The sequence below is a fragment of the Lactuca serriola genome, chromosome 5 (assembly GCF_051521515.1).
Source record: "Lactuca serriola cultivar US96UC23 chromosome 5, Lser_US96UC23_V15, whole genome shotgun sequence".
Classification (NCBI taxonomy): domain Eukaryota; kingdom Viridiplantae; phylum Streptophyta; class Magnoliopsida; order Asterales; family Asteraceae; genus Lactuca; species Lactuca serriola.
The window spans coordinates 142,476,643-142,496,662 of NC_136412.1; the positions used below are offsets into that span (position 1 = coordinate 142,476,643).

Consider the following 20,020-nt stretch of genomic DNA (forward strand, 5'->3'; position numbering starts at 1 on the left):
TCACCTATGTCTACGACGAGACTTGAACCCTCAACCTCAAAGAGAGAGGACACCACCTGCTTGACTACAAGCCATTTAGTTATACAATATTCAAATTCAAAGTTTCTACTTTGATTAGTTTGTTGGAATTTGATTTAAATAAAAGAAAATCATATTAAATGTTTTTTGGTTCAAATATTAAAATTCCCGCCAACATATATACCCAAATTTGGTGATTCAAATCACTCCAGATTAACATCCGTTGTAAGGAGGAGATGAAAAGTAGGTCAACGAGAAAGTCACCGGCGGCGAATTTTCTCTTGACGCCGCCGCCGTTGGTGTCGCCTGTAAAACGATCACCAAGTGAATCTCCCGAGATTATCAAATCCAGTTCAAGCTGCTTCACTACACCTACGAATTCAACCTCATCTCTAAAAGAGGATCGCAGAAGCAACGACAACAACCGAAAAATGCATGTTGCAGAGCCGCGTAACGCAACTTCTCCGATGCAGTCTCTCTCTTCACTGAGTAAAACAGGTAACAGTATCTCCGATCTGAAGAAAATGACATCGTCGCGCATTAATTCAATCAAGCGTCAAATTGATCGCTCTTATTCCGATATACTCAAGGATATGGAAGTTTCTCACTCTCGTCTACAGAAACGATATAAGGTCAGTGAATATCTATCATTCTTAGTGTTTGTATGAAGTTATCAGGGTGAATGTAAGTTGCTGATCGTAGATCGTTCTCTCATATCGATCTTAGCTGTGTAAAAGTTAATTATCTGCTAACCAATTTTACATCAGCTTTAGGAACGTTAATCTCTGATTATCGATTTATATTTTCACATTGAACAAATTACGTTGATGAAATTAGATGTAGAACATGTATATTTTGCTTGTAGATTTTCTCACGTATGCAATTTCATTTCCGATTAGTGATGTGCAACTCCTATTCCCATAATCATTACTTGAATTCTGATGTTTATATGCAATTATAGATCGCAATCTCTTCTTCCTTAAATAAGATACGTTGAATTCAATTTAAATTTCTTAATGTGTTCATCTATAAAATCCTCAGCTCATCAATGTAATTTTACATCCGTAAGAAACCTGGCGTCATGTTTTATGTAATTTTATACATATGCGACCACAGTTCATGTTTGATCGCTTCTTTGATCATGTCTTTTCATCTGAATAACAGCATCCAAAACCTTGTATACAACTATACAATTACATAATTCTATCACTATCTGTGGAAAATTTTCAAGTAGCTTCCATCACCTACCACCTATACATCATGAAACCTATCTCCCCTGTTGTTATTTCATAAGGTCCAAAATCAAGCATGTGAACATACAATGAGTGAAGTTGAAAAGGATTTCAAGAAGATGATTGACCACATGACTCAAACTCATGATGCAATGGAGGTTAGTTTTCCACTCATTTCAAAGCTCTCCATTATCTTTACACATTTACATCTCTCACAAGATGTTTGTTTCAGGCATCATATAGAGATCTCATAGCAGAAGCACAGACCCGAGCAACTCGTTGTATGTTTCTATACATTTTGTTATAATTTTAACTAAGAAGCATGTTTCTTATAAACACTCAAAGCTTCCTCTAACTTGATTAAACTCTTTTCAATACTTAAAATTTCAGTATGCAAAACAAGCATCCCTGGACTTTCACAATCTGTGGAGAAAGCCATTGAAGCATTAAGGAGCCATTATGGGGTTGCATTACCTTAACAAGTACTTTCTCATTTTAATAATTTTTATTGGCAAAATGACTTAAAATTCCTTTTTATTTTCTACATATTTACAAATGATCTGTGTTGCTGTTGCATACTTGTTCTTATATGCCTGTAATATACGAAGCTCCTTTATGTTTTTCAGGAAAAAACTTACTGGGAAGAGAAACTAGGGGTAAAAAGGTAATTCAACTATTTGTGGTTTTATATGCTATTTACTGATACTAGCTTTTTATTCAAATTAACAGAAGAACTCGTTCATATGTTCATAACCATATATGATTAGATGATTAAACAACTGACAGAAGGAAATGAAAGTTCGAATTAACAAGGGATTAATGCGAAATGAGGAAAGGTGTATTAAGGATCTCTCTACTTTGATTAAATATGAGTACTAAAATAATTATCTAATGTTATATAAATAAATGAGAAGATTTATGTTTTAAAATCTCCAACCTAACACTACAAGTTACTAAGTTTAATATTTTAATAATAAAACAATTTTTTTTTACTATTAGACTATTTTATTATCACATAACACTTGTAATGTTTTAATTAAGGATCGTTTTATTTCTAATAATACTTAATGTTTTATAAATATTTATAAAAGTGATAAATAAAAATCTTATCGGATTCAATATCAAGGTCAGATAAAATTCTGTAGTGATATTTATGTAAACCAATCTTAAATTTTATGTTAATTATTTGATAACATGCATAAAACCTAGACTGGAGATTTGGTTTAATATAAAGAGTGTAACATCAAATTTGATGTGTTCCTATTTATTAACACAAAAAATGTTAGTGTTCTTATGGGGATTAAGAGAATTTTAGCTTGTATTTGGTAGAATAGTTGAAAAGTTAAATTTTAAAGGAAATTATTTATTTATTTATTTTATTTATTTATCTTGACAAGCTAAAATTATAGCGGATAAAATAGTTCATAATACTAAATTTGTCTAACGAACTATTACAAACCGATTTATACACTTCATTACATCTAAAACAACAAATAAAAGTTTTTTTTATTTTCTGAATAAGTCTTAGTTGTTTTATATTTTTCGTCAAATATAATCATAGCAAAACTATATTAAAGCAGTTACACGCTATTTTTGTTTTTATTTACTAAGATCGATAACAGTTAGTTTACTCCAATCAAATAAATATTTATTTATTTGATTATAAAATACAAAAAGAAACAAAACTGAATTTTTCTATTTATACAAGACAAATATAAGACTAGTAAAATAATGTCAAAGAATGTTTTTTTTGTCTTGTTTAAAAAATTGTCCTAAAAGACAAAAAATTGGGCTACAACATTGGGCCATGTAATCATACTATTTCAAATTTCAAAACCCGATAACCCGGTTGGACCCATTGGGCTTTCTTCAGGCGGTTTTGGGTTGACTCGATGCCCACCTCTACTTTTAACTCTTTTCTTTTTTTAATTAATTTCATAATTTTACTTATTTCATATAAGCCGAATCAATCAACTCAAAATTAGATGATGTAAAATGCACTAAACTGCAAATTTATTAGTGTCTCACATTCCAAACATCATTTAATTTCTTGTATAGATATATTTTATAAGATGGGAACAAAAATCACATGTTATATGAAGTCATGTCAATATGCATGGCAATATAGATCCTTTATTTATAGCATTGTAGATTTTTTTAACAACATAATTTGATAAAAAACCTAGCAAGATGTTAGATATAATGCAAGAATGATTTTTTGTAAATTTGGAGTTGTTAAAAACTTGTTAACATCCCCTAGAATTATTCAAAATTTTCATCCCCAATGAAATCCCTCAGAGTTTAACTTGATAACATTCTCATGTCGTCCATTCTCTTTTTGTTATATAAACAAGGTCTTGCAATGTGAATGCCCTCTTCATGCTATAATTACATCAAATCATAGTTCCAAACTTCACACATTTGCCCTATAACTCTTGATTACCCATTAATGGCGGCAAATTGTTGACATAAATAGTTGTTAAAATATTCACATCCGTAGATAATCAACTAAAGTTTTGAAGTTATTTATAAAACTTGTTTGTCACTAAGGTTTTGGTGTAGATAATGTAAATTGTAAGACTATGTGTTCTATTTCCTAAATGGAATGTAACTCTCATATTTTAGATGTTAAAGGTTAAATTTGATCTACTCGCATGATGATCCTTTTCATTCAAATATGCTAAGAAAACTTTAATGATCAAAATCAAAGCTAATATAACTAGACTATTAAGACGGGAGAGAATGGACTTGATATAGAGTTCCCTAGAACCGAGTTGGCTCGATAAATACTGTCCGATATTTTTGAAATGTTGAGTTCGGGTCTCCAAATCGGCATAAATTTGCTACTTATCTTTCCTCTTTTTTACTTTTTTTGACTATTTTCTAACCACAAGATTCAAAAATTTACCAACTTTTTCCCTATAAGAATTACCAACAACTAAAACCAATTTATGCCACTCTCAAAACCTTCAACACTCATCTTACCTCTCTCAATTCTATGTTTGTAAAATATCTTCTTCAAACTCTCAATTTGACTCCACTAACATACGGAAGTCCTTGATTATAACTTGGACCTCAATAGAAGATACGACTTTGGTACGTACATGAGTTGATGTATAGGATGATTCTTCGATCGGCAACAATGGGGCAACTTTTTGGAGTAAAGTTACTATATGTTTCATCAACAAAATGCATCAAGATGACTGTTGAAAGAAAGATAATGCCTACACTAAGTGGAGGAGCATGAACATAGTGATAACATAGTTTAACGCTTTGTTTGATAACTTGAAACACAATTGACAATGTGATTGAAATAATGGTGAAAATGATGCAATTAATTAAACCAAATTCTTCAAAATTTCCAAGCCAGAAAAAAGAAAACCTTTTGAATATTTAGAGTTTTGAAATGTTGTTAAAAATTCCGAAACGGATTGTATTTAATTACTAATTTTTATCTTTATTGTTATGTTTCTTAGCTTTTTAATTTAATGTTATATACTTTTAATTTAAAGACCAAACTGCAATTTTGGTCCTCGTGGTTAGCAAAAAAAGTGTAGATAGAGTTCAAAATTTTTTCAACTTGAACTACTGGTCCCATTTCATTTCATTTGTGTTTCATTTTTTTAAAATCCATGTTATTATTATTTTTTTAATTAAAATTTGAACAAAACGCATCCCACCTAACCTTCCCAACCCCACCCTCACTCCTTAATTCTTCTTAATCTCTCGTTCAATCGTTCTTCATTCTCTTGTTTTCTACCGACAAGTTAACGTTGACCCTCCGCCTTCTCTTCGGAGAGGAATCGTTAGAGTCAGAGATGAAATCCACCACAGTTTGTTGGAGCCACTGCCGCCTTCGGTTCACCCAAGACACCAAGAAGAAATCTTAGATTCGAATGTTGATAGGATGTAAAGCCTGAACCGGACCTGTAGTAATGGATGGAGCACGACATAACTGTCATTTAGTGTTCCCATCTCTCTACTTTTGACAAATCTATGGCGACGTCGACCGTCGTCTCATGAACTTCTTGGAGAGTTGACAAAGTTTCCAATGCTCTCAAACTCTCTATCTTGAAATAACAAGTTCGATTTGTAGCAAAATGAAGAACCATGCTATCGATTGCTTCATAGGTGCAAGTTGAAAATTTTTTGGATTCTATCAATATTTATTTTTAACCATAAGGAGTGAACTTGCAGTTTAGTCTATTCAAAATTAATGAAATTTCCAAAAATATAAATAAATAAATAAAATTTATTTGTTTAAAGCATTATAGAAAGTAAATTTAGTTGTTTAAAATGGTAATATATATATATATATATATATATATATATATATATATATATATATATATATATATATATATATATATATATATATATATATATATATAATATGATAACTCATTCTTTTTAAATGAGATAGAGTTTTGGTTAAATCTTCATAAAAACCAAACTAGAAAAAACAAACTTTATTTTTTTCCAACAATGTTTATGTAATTATATTCTTCAATCCCGAAGAACTTATCTAACACGAAATGAATAAATTCATCTTTTGATTTTTAATGATTTATTCCCCAATATATATAAGATTGAAGACTTATATAATGATCATTGATAAAAGGTTTATTAGTGAGATTTACCTAAAGTAGTTTTCAATTTCGTTTTGGATTATTAGACATATTTGTAAGACATGACATAAATGTTTCCATGTCACATGAGGTTCTATTTCATACTAACACTTCGTACATTCTGAACCCAATATCGTACATATGAAATGTCCTTAATTCCAAATTGAAATTATAAACAAATGAATTCAATGGCTTATTATGATCTTTACATAGATATAAAGGTTCATGCATCCCAATCTAGAATTTTATTATTGTAAATGATTCTACGCATATAATCAAATTATTAGAGTCTAGATTTGTAGTGAAGGATACTGAGAGCAAATACATTTATTTTTGCTCGGTCTCCGGTTCATATAATCAGATAATCACGTAGATATGATATGCTATTCCTATAAATATGTACCCTAAATCCTAATAAAAAATGAAACTTATTTGTACACTATAAATTTTTTCCATACATAAATTGTTATGTATAGATAAAAATTGTTTTTTGTACGAATAGTTGCTATAAAATTTACATTTATTCTTATCTGAAATTCCGTTATTGAACATTAACCAAGTAAAAAGTTAAATATACGTTGACAAACATAAGTAAATGTTTTCCATTTTAAGGAAAAAAAAGCTGATTTTTATACGTAATAATTTCAGAATATCTCATTCCGAATTAATGGTCATTTAGGTAAATACATGTATGTTATATACAATAACTGTTAGATATATTTTGTTAATTTTGGATGGTATCCTTTGATAAAAATCATTATAATCTAACAAGAATGACGTATTCAATAGTAAAAAGAGCCAAATTTAAACTTTTAAGGATGCCAAAAAGGAATATACGAAGTAAGCAGGTAAAGCTACCTTGACGATAGGTCAAGGTACTATAATAGAAAAATAGGCTTATTGCATAATGTTATTTTAGGTACCCATTGACCTATCTATAACTTATAAGTACCCCCTCACAAGTATAGGATAAAGGTTCTTGTGATTTTTAGATCTTCACACTTTAAAAAAATCTTTTAACAAGTTTTTCTAACAAAGTAATTTCCAATAAAGCATTTTTTTCATATAAAATATTTTATAAAACATAATTGTTACATTGAAAGAAAAATTGTTATATGCAAATCATTTCCAATTGATAAACTTATATTTTCTTTTCATATTTAATTAATAACCTAATCTCACATTTTTTACATTTTTTATATCGTATATGTTCATGTCACTACTAACTCTACTAATAAATAAAACCTAAATATGACATATGTCATTTTTTTAAACATAATGATGTCATGTACTATTGAGAACTTTTATTTTATAATAGTTAATTTATTTTTGTTATAATATTTTTTAATAGAATTAAAAACTAAATACCTGGAATGGGATTCGAGAGCGGTTCAGAACTCAAGAAAAATGTTTCGATGATTTTAACTGCGAGTTTATGTTTATTACTGTCATGAATTCATATTGCTTCCATCGTTCTAAATCAAAAGGAGTAACTTTGGCATAAACTATGCTTACATTTTCTGAAAACATTTGTAATTGCCACTTATGATCTTTTTAATTTTCCAGACTTGATACATGTTTCCTTTATGTTTTGCTCATGGTAACTTATATGTCGTCTTATCTACATTTAAAATTATAAAATGGTTAAAAACATTGATTTAGGTAAGGATGGTAGAGTTTCAAAAAAAATATCTAATGTTATATATGAAGTAGTGTATATAAATTGATAATTAATGAGTATACTTTTGTTATTTTATAAGTTATTGTGATTTGCCAACCGCATGGTACACGAGTTTATAACCTAGTTTCAAATATGTTAATGTCTAAAAATATGTAAATGTCTGGATAAAATATAAAAAAAACATCTTTAATATAAACATATAAGCACAAAATTTATGTTGGATATGCCAAACATTTGGTATTATATTAATTATATTTACCAAATTAAAAAAAAACTTAACGTCACATTCATATATATATATATATATATATATATATATATATATATATATATATATATATATATATATATATATATATATATATTAAAGAAGAGCATGAATTTGAATAGTAAAGTGTTGTCCTTTTTGGCAAGATTGGTCCTTTATGTTATGATTTTGGGTTTTGGGTGTTATTTGTTGTTTCTTATAAACCTTATCCCTAACGCCTCGTTCCCGAGTTTAACAAAAGAAAAGAAGAGAAAAGAAAAGAAAGTCACGAGAGAAAAGAACAGAAAGGAAAGGAAAACAAAATTTTCTTTTGTGTTCCCGAGTTGGAGAGAAGTGGAAGGAAAATGAATCATTTTGTTCTTTTTTTTCAAATCCTTCCAAATCGGAAGGAAAGTTAGGAGAGAAAGTGATCCTCTCAATTCCCTCCATTTCCCTCCTTTAATGAAACTCGGGAACACCAATTTCTTTTATTTTCTTCTCATTTCCTTCCCTTTCTCTCGTTAAGTTGAACTCGGGAACGGGGTGTAATTTTCTCATCCTTATCTAAATTGTGGATAAGTGTTTCTTGACCGATCTATGTAGGTCATATTTCGCTCCATCCGTCCTCTCCGTTTTCTTTGTCTCTTCGTTTTTGTTGTTGCAGGTAAATTCTTCGATTTTCTCTACGGTTCTTTCTGTTACTTCGTTTCTCAGGGTCTCCAACTGATTTATCTGTAAATCGGAAAAACACGCCAAGCAACAACCTTCATCCACCACTATCATCATCGCCGCTTACTATAGCTTAATCGGTGTTTCTCACTCGTCGATTTTAGGTCACTATGAACAGCAGGAGGAGCAACAACCACCGTTGGAGTTTCCTTTGGCTCTAATGTCCGAATTCAACTTCCTTCGTCATGATGGACTAAAGAAATCTAACTCATCGTCTTGCAACTGGTACGTGTTCTACCCCTATTCTTCTTCACTAGACATCATTACCTTTTCCCCATTTCATAGATCGATTTTTGGTTCCTGTCATCTCCCTTTATCTACCGGCTTCAACCCTCGATTTCCCATCAAAGGCATATTCAGCTCTCACATCCGATTTTAGGTCACTATGAACACCAGGAGGAGCAACAGCCACCGTTAGAGTTTCCTTTGGCTCTAATGTTGGAATTCAAATTCCTTCGTCATGATGGGCTAAAGAAATCTAACTCATCGTTTGCAACTAGTACGTGTTCTACCCCTGTTCTTCTTCGCTAGACATCATTACCTTTTCCCCATTTCATAGATCGATTTTTGGTTCCTGTCATCTCCCTTTATCTACCAGCTTCAACCCTCGATTTCCCATCAAAGGCATATTCAACTCTCACATCCGATTTTAGGTCACTATGAACACCAGGAGGAGCAACAGCCACCGTCAGAGTTTCCTTTGGCTCTAATGTTGGAATTCAAATTCCTTCGTCATGATGGGCTAAAGAAATCTAACTCATCGTTTGCAACTGGTACGTGTTCTACCCCTGTTCTTCTTCGCTAGACATCATTACCTTTTCCCCATTTCATAGATCGATTTTTGGTTCCTGTCATCTCCCTTTATCTACCGGCTTCAACCCTCGATTTCCCATCAAAGGCATATTCAACTCTCACATCCGATTTTAGGTCACTATGAACACCAGGAGGAGCAACATCCACCGTCAGAGTTTCCTTTGGCTCTAATGTTGGAATTCAAATTCCTTCGTCATGATGGGCTAAAGAAATCTAACTCATCGTTTGCAACTGGTACGTGTTCTACCCCTTTTCTTCTTCGCTAGACACAATTACCTTTTCCCCATTTCATAGATCGATTTTTGGTTCCTGTCATCTCCCTTTATCTACCAGCTTCAACCCTCGATTTCCCATCAAAGGCATATTCAGCTCTCACATCCGATTTTAGGTCACTATGAACACCAGGAGGAGCAATAACCACCGTCAGAGTTTCCTTTGGCTCTAATGTTGGAATTCAAATTCCTTCGTCATGATGGGCTAAAGAAATCTAACTCATCGTTTTCAATTGGTACGTGTTCTACCCCTGTTCTTCTTCGCTAGACATCATTACCTTTTCCCCATTTCATAGATCGATTTTTGGTTCCTGTCATCTCCCTTTATCTACCGCCTTCAACCCTCGATTTCGCATCAAAGGCATATCCACCTCTCACATCTTCCCTATTTAATTCCTCGATTAGGTCGCCCCAAAGAGACCAACGCAGCAGCAACAACAATGGCTCAAACGGACCAGGGCGGTGGAGCAGAGTCACTACCTGATCAAAGCAAAAGTAGCACAGGAAGGAGGTTCAGCAAACCTTGTGGTCATATGTGATCCTGAAGGTTGTACATATATTTATAAATTTATTACTTGCATGAAATGAATGCATAAATAATAATTATGGATCACCATTGAATATTTAGGTCATATTCGTGTTGTTATGATCTCGAAGCTCGAAGGAGATGCTTTGAATAAATCTCTATCTGGCGGAGGTAAATGTATTGTTATTAACTTATTATTATGATGTTAATATATGTAGAAATTAAGTAGTTGTGTCTAAGTAATGTAGTGGAAGTTGTAGTATATACACCAGAGAGCCCATCTCCCACTGATTGATCATGTAGCAGCATTTCTATGGTTGATAGCGGTTGGAACAATAGTATGTGCTTGATGTTGGTCTAATATCACCAAAATTAATGACACCAATCAACCCTACAACTAGCTCTCACGAAAGGTTACCTTTCTATCTCAGTCTCACATCCCCAGTTTCAAGCACATGTAATTATTAAATTAAATATTTTCTTTGATTTGAAAGGTTGAAGAGGAGGAGAATGAAATTATTGAGATGATTTGGTGCTGCTCTATCTGTCTGGCACTCTTAAAAGGTTTTTTTGTGTGAATTCTTAATGGTCAACATCAATTTTATGTATCGTATATATGATATGTGTTTATTGTTGCAGCAAATATAGAAGTTATGGACAAAAGACAGTGAATGTGCTATTTTTTGGGATGATAACTAACATGTTGTTATTGGTGCTTTATTTTTGTATGACATTTGTGATTTGTCTGGGTTTGGACTCGAAAGCAATCATATTCTTCGGTTGGTCAAGACATTCTGGTAAGCTAGTTCCACGACATTCAAAATTTACTTTTTTGTCCTCGTGCTTGCCCCTATATAATATGTTTGTTTGGTGATACTGGTAGTAACAGAACAATGTTTGAATATAGCAATGTTGCAGTTAACACAACTACCCAATCTTAAGGTAACTATGAATCTACTATCACAACAAAACAATAAATGGTAAAATGTGATTTTTTTTATGGATGTTGCAGGTGTTAATCTTTTTCAATATAGCCACATCCAAATAGGTTCAATCAAATACTTAAAAACACGGTAAATGCCATTTTTTTATTAGCTATTATTCACATTTTACAAAAGTTGTACCATTTTTCCCCTGATCACAATGAATGCAATAACTACTTCGAGTGGACATATTGCAATTTTACTTACAACTTCATTTGTCCCTAATGTCATCGTATATATAATCGACCATTTTCTCTTTGATAACAGTTGGTCTATTTGCCCCGTGTCCATCCTGCTAACAGTTAAAAAAAATTAATGTCATTCTACTTTTTGTTTATTCATATTATATATTATGAAGCAAAATATGTTTGTTTGGTGATACTGGTAGTAACACAACTACCAAATCTTAAGGTAACTATGAATCTACTATCACAACGAAACAATATATAGTAAAATGTGATTTTTTTTATGGATGTTGTAGGTGTGAATCTTTTTCAACATAGCCACATCCAAATAGGTTCAATCAAATACTTTAAAACACGGTAAACGACATTTTTTTATTAGCTATTATTCATATTGTATGTGACATCCCCATTTTCACGGTCAGAAAAGACCGATTTTTTTTTATGCTTTATAAAAATCAGAGTATCTCTTTCAATAAAAACGTTGCGGAATTTGTTCACAGAAAAACATGATAATTTCATTATCAAAGCATTTCCAAAGAAATGTATTTTTATTCCTTTTAAAACATTTGGGATGTCATCGTCAATACAGAAACATAAGCATAAACAGAACTTACATTCATTTAAACTAGTGATCTATATCTCCTTAATCTCTCAGTGTAATGTAACTTCACACCGTCACCTGTGACACAAGTAAACTGAGCGAGTCAGGTTGGGAAACCTGGTGAGTACATAGGGTTTTCAACTCACAATAATATAATTATTATGTTTAATCATCAAACAATTAACCCAATTACCCGTCCCCATTATCTTCTTTATTCCTAAGTACCCTCCCTAAGGATTTATCCTAAGGGTCGTCTCCTACATCATATTTACCTCTCATATCCTTACATCGCATTTCCTTATATGTTTGTTCCTAAGGACTCTCCTTAAGGATCATTGCCTACGTCGCATAGACGATATTGATTCAGGGATTACTCCCTCAATACGTGCCCAACAAGGATTAGGGTATCATCGCATGAATACGTAGTTACAACATCGCATGAACTCGTAATTCATAGTAAGGGTTAGAGTATCATCGCATGAATACGTAGTTACAACATCGCCTGAACTCGTAATTCATTACCTACAGGTTATGAGCCTGCTAGTGTTTCTACAGGGTTGTCTAGAATAGTCCGTGGTCGCCATCTATACTCCGGTAGATGACTACATCTCCAAATTGTCGGACAAGGTTATAGTATCTTTCATCCTACATCACCAATTCATCATCACCTATCTATCCTCACTTGATTATCATCACCTGTCTCTCATCATTTATTTCATCACACACCAACTATTTCATCTACTTATGTTTTATCCCAACATATTTGTAGATATAAAATAAATATACAGTTTAAATCATTTAAAACATGTATAAAATCATTCCTGCATCATAGACAACAAGTATTCAGATAATATGCACACATAACACGTAATTTATATAAAATACTTAATATCTATGTGTAAGATGAAAGGGACCATGCACTCACCTGATAAGGCGATGACTCGGTACTCGGACAGCACTTTGTTAATGTTAAAACAATTTCCCTCGGACAAAACCTAGTATCATTACCACTAGAGTTTAGTCTAACGTTAACCGCGACTAATTAATAGTCTAGATATTATTAATATTATATAAGCGTTAAGAAACACTCTTATATAACTCATAATAATAGCCCAAATACTCATTATAAGTTCCTAATAATGTTACTCTATTAAAACATAAGCTATACTAAAGATACGGTAGGTATAGCTCACTTACAGCGGGTCTTTCTCAAAACCGGGCTCCGCTGGAGCAACGTTCTCGATCCGAAAGGCTCTTCTTCTATGAGCCGTCGGGCGCTCCGGGGCCTCCGCCTCATGCTAGGGGGTTACCCTAGGCTTTGGGGGGGAGGGGTTTGGGGCTTAGAGAGATGTTCTAGAGAGAGAAAGAAGTGGGTAAAGGTGTGAGGAAAAGAGGAAGCCTCAAGCCTCTATTTATAGGCCTCCAGGAGCTTCACCACGTCGTGGTGTTACGTAGGCTCCAAGTTTTCACCTGGTGTTGACACGTGGCATCGCACATAGGGTGGAAATCAGCCGATTTTCAAAAATTCATAACTTTCGCATACAAAATCCGTTTTCGACGTTCTTTATATCCACACATAGGTAAAAATAAGATCTACAACTTACATTTAGACTCCGTCGGCTAATTCTCGACCGATCTTAAACTTAACAGTAGGAGGAGATTATACTGCTAAATGTCGGCGTAAAATTCGTAATTTCTACATACGGACTCCGTTTTTGTCTATGTTTTTACTGTTCAGTTCCTTTTAATGAGATATTCAACTCTCATTAAGGTTGCGTAAGCCAAAAATCGCTCGAACTAAAATTCGAGTTTCGGGCTGTACACTGCTAAGACGAATCTTAGAAAAATCATAACTTCCTCATACGAAGTCAGATTTGGGTGTTCTTTTTATGGATGTTCTCAGTTTAATGTATACTACAACTTTGGTTTAGATCACTAAGGCTAAAAAGTCCTCCATAGTAAATTCACTATTTACGTCTCCCGGTGCTGTGCCGGTTTTGCCGTAAAACTTCGACGGGCCATAACTTCTTTGTTATAACTCGGATTTCGGCGTTCTTTATATGTATGGAACCCTTGAGACATATTATAAAACTTGGTTAAGATTATTTATTCTAAATAATATTTTGTCAAAAATTCATTTTCGACCCCTATTATCTCTAAATTGACTTGCCCGGATCTACAGACATTACAATTATCTCCCCCTTAGGATGATTACGTCCCGGAATCATCAACGAAACAGGGCTCACATGATGACTCCATACGTCACCTCTTCATCCTAAGGAATAACCTTAAATTTGATGTTTCTTCGAAAGAGTAACTTTAAGACTTCCTAACTGCAAGCGGTGCTTGATCTTGCACTTGCTCCCTATCTCACGTTAGACTCCAAATTATGACCTTTAAGTCACAATATCGATCCTCATTGGATACAAACTTAAGATAAGTTCTTTTATTAGTATCATGGACCGATGTGTCATATTCTAATTACCTCTCATCGTATGTTGCAACGCTCAGACTCAGGTCTCTTAGAGTCAAAATCCAGAATGGAATATACCTTCCTTCATGTTCTAATGTGATAGAATCACATTTTAACATGTAGAATTTCTATCTACTAACTTCTTTAACAACGAGCGCGATACTTCTATTAATCGCTTTGATTATCTCTCACTTCAATCTTCTGACTTAAGTTAGATGCCACATCGAACTTGGTTCTCTGAACGACGTAACATACTCATCGTAGTCGGACTCAATTTGATATGACCACTAGGGTCGGAATAACAACAATCTTCTTAGTCATTACCGAAATGATGGTAACGACATGCTTGAATAAAACAGAATCAATTATTGGCTTCTTGGTAACCTTGTGACTTTCCTTGATCCAAGCGTGAGTCCTGTGCTTCCGGTAGTATATGCATCTACTACCTTTCACACCTACTCATACTCGTACCAAGTATTGTCTTGCAATCCCCAAGTCCTAAAATAACAAAACAATTTAACACATACGAGTGTGTCCAAATAATCATAAAAATTTCCCTAGACTCTACTAAGACTTCTTCCATGCGTATCTTCAATCGTCAATTCTGCTTCAACTCGGTTGGTGATGGAAATTCCAAATGATAGAAAAACTTTAGGAATTACACCAATCGTTCTATCATCCCGCCAATCAAATGTGTACATTCAGATGTATCGTACTTCTATAGACGTACTGCTATTTTATCAGACGTATTCTGAAGGCAAGATACCTCTCTTATGATATCTTCCGATAGGTATCATTCACTATCGTAAGCCATCTCATTTCCTTTATTTTCTTAGTCTATCATGGTTCGCATCACTTCCTGAACTTCTGCCATTATGATAGGTTCGGGTGCAGGCGCAACGACCGATGCATGACCCATCACATTCTTAGGCTTAGGTTGTCATCTTCCTCGGATATTTCCTAGTCTGTCTTCACCATGACGTTTTGTACACCCAAGCAGACGTTCGGTGTACCGAGGCGAGAATTTTAAGATAGGAAAGATTTTACTTACGATAGACGTATAGATCTCGTTGTCACACCGAAAAGTTATATGTCGGTTCTAATACCGTAATCAAACGTTTAGAAATATGAACACATAAAATTTCCAGATCCAGTCGGCAAAAGACCATAGATCCGAACAAATAATAGCATATAAGACATCTTTATAGCATAAACATTTAGCACATAAAACATTTTAGGCATCCTTCCTAAAATAAACTAGTGCTTGTGTCTAAAATATAGTAAACACTCATCTCACAATCATTGCTTAGCATTCTAAGTTTAAGTCTAGAAATTTCCTACAAATTCTTAGTTCGCTTAAACTAATGCTCTGATACCAACTGTGACATCCCCATTTTCACGGTCAGAAAAGACCGATTTTTTTATGCTTTATAAAAATCAGAGTATCTCTTTCAATAAAAACGTTGCGGAATTTGTTCCCAGAAAAACATGATAGTTTCATTATCAAAGCATTTCCGAAGAAATGTATTTTTATTCCTTTTAAAACATTTGGGATGTCATCGTCAATACAGAAACATAAGCATAAACAGAACTTACATTCATTTACACTAGTGATCTATATCTCCTTAATCTCTCAGTGTAATGTAACTTCACACCGTCACCTGTGACACAAGTAAACTGAGCGAGTCAGGTTGGGAAACCTGGTGAGTACATAGGGTTTTCAACCCACAATAATATAATTATTATGTTTAATCATCAAACAATTAACCCAATTACCCGTCCCCATTATCTTCTTTATTCCTAAGTACCCTCCCTAAGGATTTATCCTAAGGGTCGTCTCCTACATCATATTTACCTCTCATATCCTTACATCGCATTTCCTTATATGTTTGTTCCTAAGGACTCTCCTTAAGGATCATCGCCTACGTCGCATAGACAATATTGATTCAGGGATTACTCCCTCAATACGTGCCCAACAAGGATTAGGGTATCATCGCATGAATACGTAGTTACAACATCGCATGAACTCGTAATTCATAGTAAGGGTTAGAGTATCATCGCATGAATACGTAGTTACAACATCGCCTGAACTCGTAATTCATCACCTACAGGTTATGAGCCTGCTAGTATACTAGTCATCTACTCATTATTAGGAACTTATAATGAGTATTTGGGCTATTAGTATAGCTTATGTTTTAATATAGTAATGCTTATATAATAGTAATAATATCTAGACTATTAATTAGTCACGGTTAACGTTAGACTAAACTCTAGTGGTAATGATACTAGGTTTTGTCCGAGGGAAATTGTTTTAACAGTAACAAAGTGTTGTCCGTGTACCGAGTCATCGCCTTATCAGGTGAGTGCATGGTCCCTTTCATCTTACACATAGATATGAAGTATTTTATATAAATTACGTGCTATGTGTGCATATTATCTGAATACTTGTTATCTATGATGACTACATCTCCAAATTGTCTATGTGTGCATATATTATTACTAGTATACTCTGGTAGATGACTACATCTCCAAATTGTCGGACAAGGTTATAGTATCTTTCATCCTACATCACCGATTCATCATCACCTATCTATCCTCACTTAATTATCATCACCTTCCTATCATCACCTGTCTCTCATCATTTATTTCATCACACACCAACTATTTCATCTACCCATGTTTTATCCCAACATATTTGTAGATATAAAATAAATATACAGTTTAAATCATTTAAAACATGTATAAAATCATTCCTGCATCATAGACAACAAGTATTCAGATAATATGCACACATAGCACGTAATTTATATAAAATACTTCATATCTATGTGTAAGATGAAAGGGACCATGCACTCACCTGATAAGGCGATGACTCGGTACTCGGACAACACTTTGTTACTGTTAAAACAATTTCCATCGGACAAAACCTAGTATCATTACCACTAGAGTTTAGTCTAACGTTAACCGTGACTAATTAATAGTCTAGATATTATTACTATTATATAAGCGTTACTGTATTAAAACATAAGCTATACTAATAGCCCAAATACTCATAATAATAGCCCAAATACTCATAATAATAGCCCAAATATTCATTATAAGTTCCTAATAACGTTACTATATTAAAACATAAGCCATACTAAAGATACGGTAGGTATAGCTCACTTACAACGGGTCTTTGTCAAAACCGGACTCCGCTGGAGCAACGTTCTCGATCCGAAAGGATCTTCTTCTGGGAGCCGTCGGGCGCTCCGGGGCTTCCGCCTCGTGCTAGGGGGTTACCCTAGGCTTGGGGGGGGGGGGGGGAGGGGTTGGGGCTTAGAGAGATGTTCTAGAGAGAGAAAGAAGTGGTTAAAGGTGTAAGGAAAAGAGGAAGCCTCGAGCCTCTATTTATAGGCCTCCAGGAGCTTCACCACGTCGTGGTGTTGCGTAGGCTCCAAGTTTTCACCTGGTGTTGACACGTGGCATCGCACATAGGGTGGAAATCAGCCGATTTTCAAAAATTCATAACTTTTGCATACAAACTCCTTTTTCGACGTTCTTTATATCGACGCGTAGGTAAAAATATGGTCTACAACTCTCATTTAGACTCCGTTGGCTAATTCTCGACCGATCTTAAACTTAACAGTAGGAGGAAATCATACTGTTAAATGTCGGCGTAAAATTCGTAACTTCTACATACGGACTCCGTTTTTGTCTATGTTTTTACCGTTGAGTTCTTTTTAATGAGATCTTCAACTCTCATTAAGGTTGCGTAAGCCAAAAACCGCTCGAACTAAAATTCGAGTTTCGGGTTGTATACTGCTAAGCCGAATCTTAGAAAAATCATAACTTCCTCATACGCAGTCAGATTTGGGCGTTCTTTTTATGGATGTTCTCAGTTTAATGTATACTACAACTTTGGTTTAGATCACTAAGGATAAAAAGTCCTCCATCGTAAATTCACTATTTACATCTCCCGGTACTGTGCCGGTTTTGCCGTAAAAGTTCAACGAGCCATAACTTATTTGTTATAACTAGGATTTCGGCGTTCTTTATATGTACGGAACCCTTGAGACATATTATACAACTTGGTTAAGCTTATTTATTCTAAATAATCTTTTGCTGAAAAGTTATTTTCGACCCCTATTATCTCCAAATTGACTAGCCCGGATCTACGGACGTTACATTGTACAAAAGTTGGACCATTTTGCCCTTGATCACAATGAATGAAATTACTACTTCGAGTGGACATATTGCAATTTTACTTACAACTTCATTTGTCCCTAATGTCATCGTATATATAATCGACCATTTTCTCTTTGATAATAGTTGGTCTATTTGCCCCGTGTCCATCCTGCTAACAGTTAAAAAAAATTAATGTCCTTCTACTTTTTATTTATTCATATTATATATTATGAAGCAAAAAATTTAACTTCATTAAATATTAATTTTTAACAAAATTACATTTAAATAAAACGTTAGATATAAAAATAGGTCAAACCGGTGTAGTAAACTAAATCTTAATAAATATTATTATATTTATAATAATTTTGTTTTTTGGTGTTGCAGGTGGGCCCGACAACATGGGATTGGATATATGCTTATGAACATTTTTTGGGGGTTTGGAACCGGTGGCTTCTTAATGCCAAACAATTCAAATGATAACTAACTTATTTACCTATTATCTGTCAAAATCATCGTTCATATCTCACAAATAAACAAACTCATATATTTTTCATTTTTTATAAATAAAATAAAAAAAAATAGTGCCTTCGGAAGAATTGTATGCTACACAGCTGACACAGCTACAAGAAAATTGATTCTTTGACACATGTGAGAATCGTCAAGCACTGATAGCCACCACATGTAATGTTCATGTTGCATCTGAGAGTCTATTTGGAATTGTTGGTTAATGTCAGATATGGAATACTGATTAAGTAATTGATGTCTTTTAGTTTATCATTTAAATGTAATGTCATATTTTAGTGTATGATTTATATGGATGTTTTTTCCCAGAGGAAGAACAATAATGTATTTTCAAACTTGCAGGTAAGGCATTACATGCAATTGTTGATCCTTTCATTGTCTGTAATTGTGTTCGTTTGTATCTTTCTACATTTGTTTTTTTGGTGGAACATCTTTTTTCCATGTGCGTTCGTCATACTTTGATTACACATATTTCCCTTTTTGTTGATCGTAATTGTTGAGGTTGGTGATGCAGTTTTTAAGATGCTTTCTATTTCTGTAGATATACATCATGATAGTGAATAGTAACAGAAAAAATTGTCGTATCCGACCCCCGCAACACAGGGGTCCCCAGCTAGTTATATATTATGTATGACACCCGTTTTTTAGGACTAGAATTTTAGGTTTTAAATAAATTTATTTGTGAAGAAAAGTTAATTAAAAATAAAGCAAAATAATAAAATAAAAGATAAATAATGAATTTAGAAGTTTTAAAGTGAAACAATAATAATAAAAAAAAGTGAACATAATAAGTTTGATAAAATCAAGTTTAGAAAATTAGAGTTGATTTGGTTAAATTAATAAAAAAAAATAGATAAAATCCGTGTTCAACTATAGTTGTCAAGTAGCCATAGATATAAACACAAACACCTATATCTTTCTCCTGTTACGTTAAGGTTAAACT

General features: G+C 33.4%; 2 protein-coding genes across 16 annotated transcripts; both read left to right on the plus strand.

The window, feature by feature from the left end:
- Positions 1-224: 224 nt before the first annotated feature.
- LOC145051275 (uncharacterized) lies at positions 225-2,077 on the plus strand. 2 transcript variants are annotated; one of them, XM_078999345.1, is made up of 6 exons: positions 225-650; positions 1,313-1,408; positions 1,483-1,531; positions 1,641-1,732; positions 1,877-1,914; positions 1,980-2,077. In XM_078999345.1, exons 1-4 carry the CDS (start codon positions 255-257, stop codon positions 1,727-1,729), a joined length of 630 nt encoding a protein of 209 aa, XP_078855471.1. In that variant the 5' UTR covers positions 225-254; the 3' UTR covers positions 1,730-1,732; positions 1,877-1,914; positions 1,980-2,077. The 2 variants fall into 2 exon arrangements, with proteins under 2 accessions (XP_078855471.1, XP_078855470.1); XM_078999344.1 differs by having other exon boundaries at positions 1,877-2,077.
- A 6,308-nt stretch (positions 2,078-8,385) lies between these two features.
- LOC145053047 (uncharacterized) lies at positions 8,386-19,435 on the plus strand. 14 transcript variants are annotated; one of them, XM_079001005.1, is made up of 11 exons: positions 8,386-8,470; positions 8,640-8,760; positions 8,886-9,034; positions 9,189-9,308; positions 9,463-9,582; positions 9,682-10,167; positions 10,249-10,559; positions 10,641-10,710; positions 10,786-10,943; positions 11,030-11,088; positions 11,159-11,205. In XM_079001005.1, the coding sequence occupies exons 2-6, from the start codon at positions 8,696-8,698 to the stop codon at positions 9,744-9,746; spliced, it is 519 nt and encodes a 172-aa protein (XP_078857131.1). In that variant the 5' UTR covers positions 8,386-8,470; positions 8,640-8,695; the 3' UTR covers positions 9,747-10,167; positions 10,249-10,559; positions 10,641-10,710; positions 10,786-10,943; positions 11,030-11,088; positions 11,159-11,205. The 14 variants fall into 14 exon arrangements, 11 of the variants coding, with proteins under 11 accessions (XP_078857131.1, XP_078857137.1, XP_078857138.1 ...); XM_079001011.1 differs by lacking the exon at positions 11,159-11,205 and adding exons at positions 11,611-11,671; positions 18,940-19,435 and having other exon boundaries at positions 8,393-8,760; positions 11,036-11,088; XM_079001012.1 differs by lacking the exon at positions 11,159-11,205 and adding exons at positions 11,611-11,671; positions 18,940-19,435 and having other exon boundaries at positions 8,393-8,760; positions 11,054-11,088.
- Positions 19,436-20,020: the final 585 nt, after the last annotated feature.

Coding starts and splice junctions, on each gene's coding strand:
- LOC145051275 (XM_078999344.1), top strand. CDS start 255: ATGAAAAGTAGGTCAACGAGAAAGTCACCGGCGGCGAATTTTCTCTTG. Junction 651..1,312: donor GTCTACAGAAACGATATAAG/GTCAGTGAATAT, acceptor TTATTTCATAAG/GTCCAAAATCAAGCATGTGA. Junction 1,532..1,640: donor ACAGACCCGAGCAACTCGTT/GTATGTTTCTAT, acceptor TTAAAATTTCAG/TATGCAAAACAAGCATCCCT.
- LOC145053047 (XM_079001005.1), top strand. CDS start 8,696: ATGTCCGAATTCAACTTCCTTCGTCATGATGGACTAAAGAAATCTAAC. Junction 8,761..8,885: donor AACTCATCGTCTTGCAACTG/GTACGTGTTCTA, acceptor TTCCCATCAAAG/GCATATTCAGCTCTCACATC. Junction 9,035..9,188: donor TAACTCATCGTTTGCAACTA/GTACGTGTTCTA, acceptor ATCCGATTTTAG/GTCACTATGAACACCAGGAG.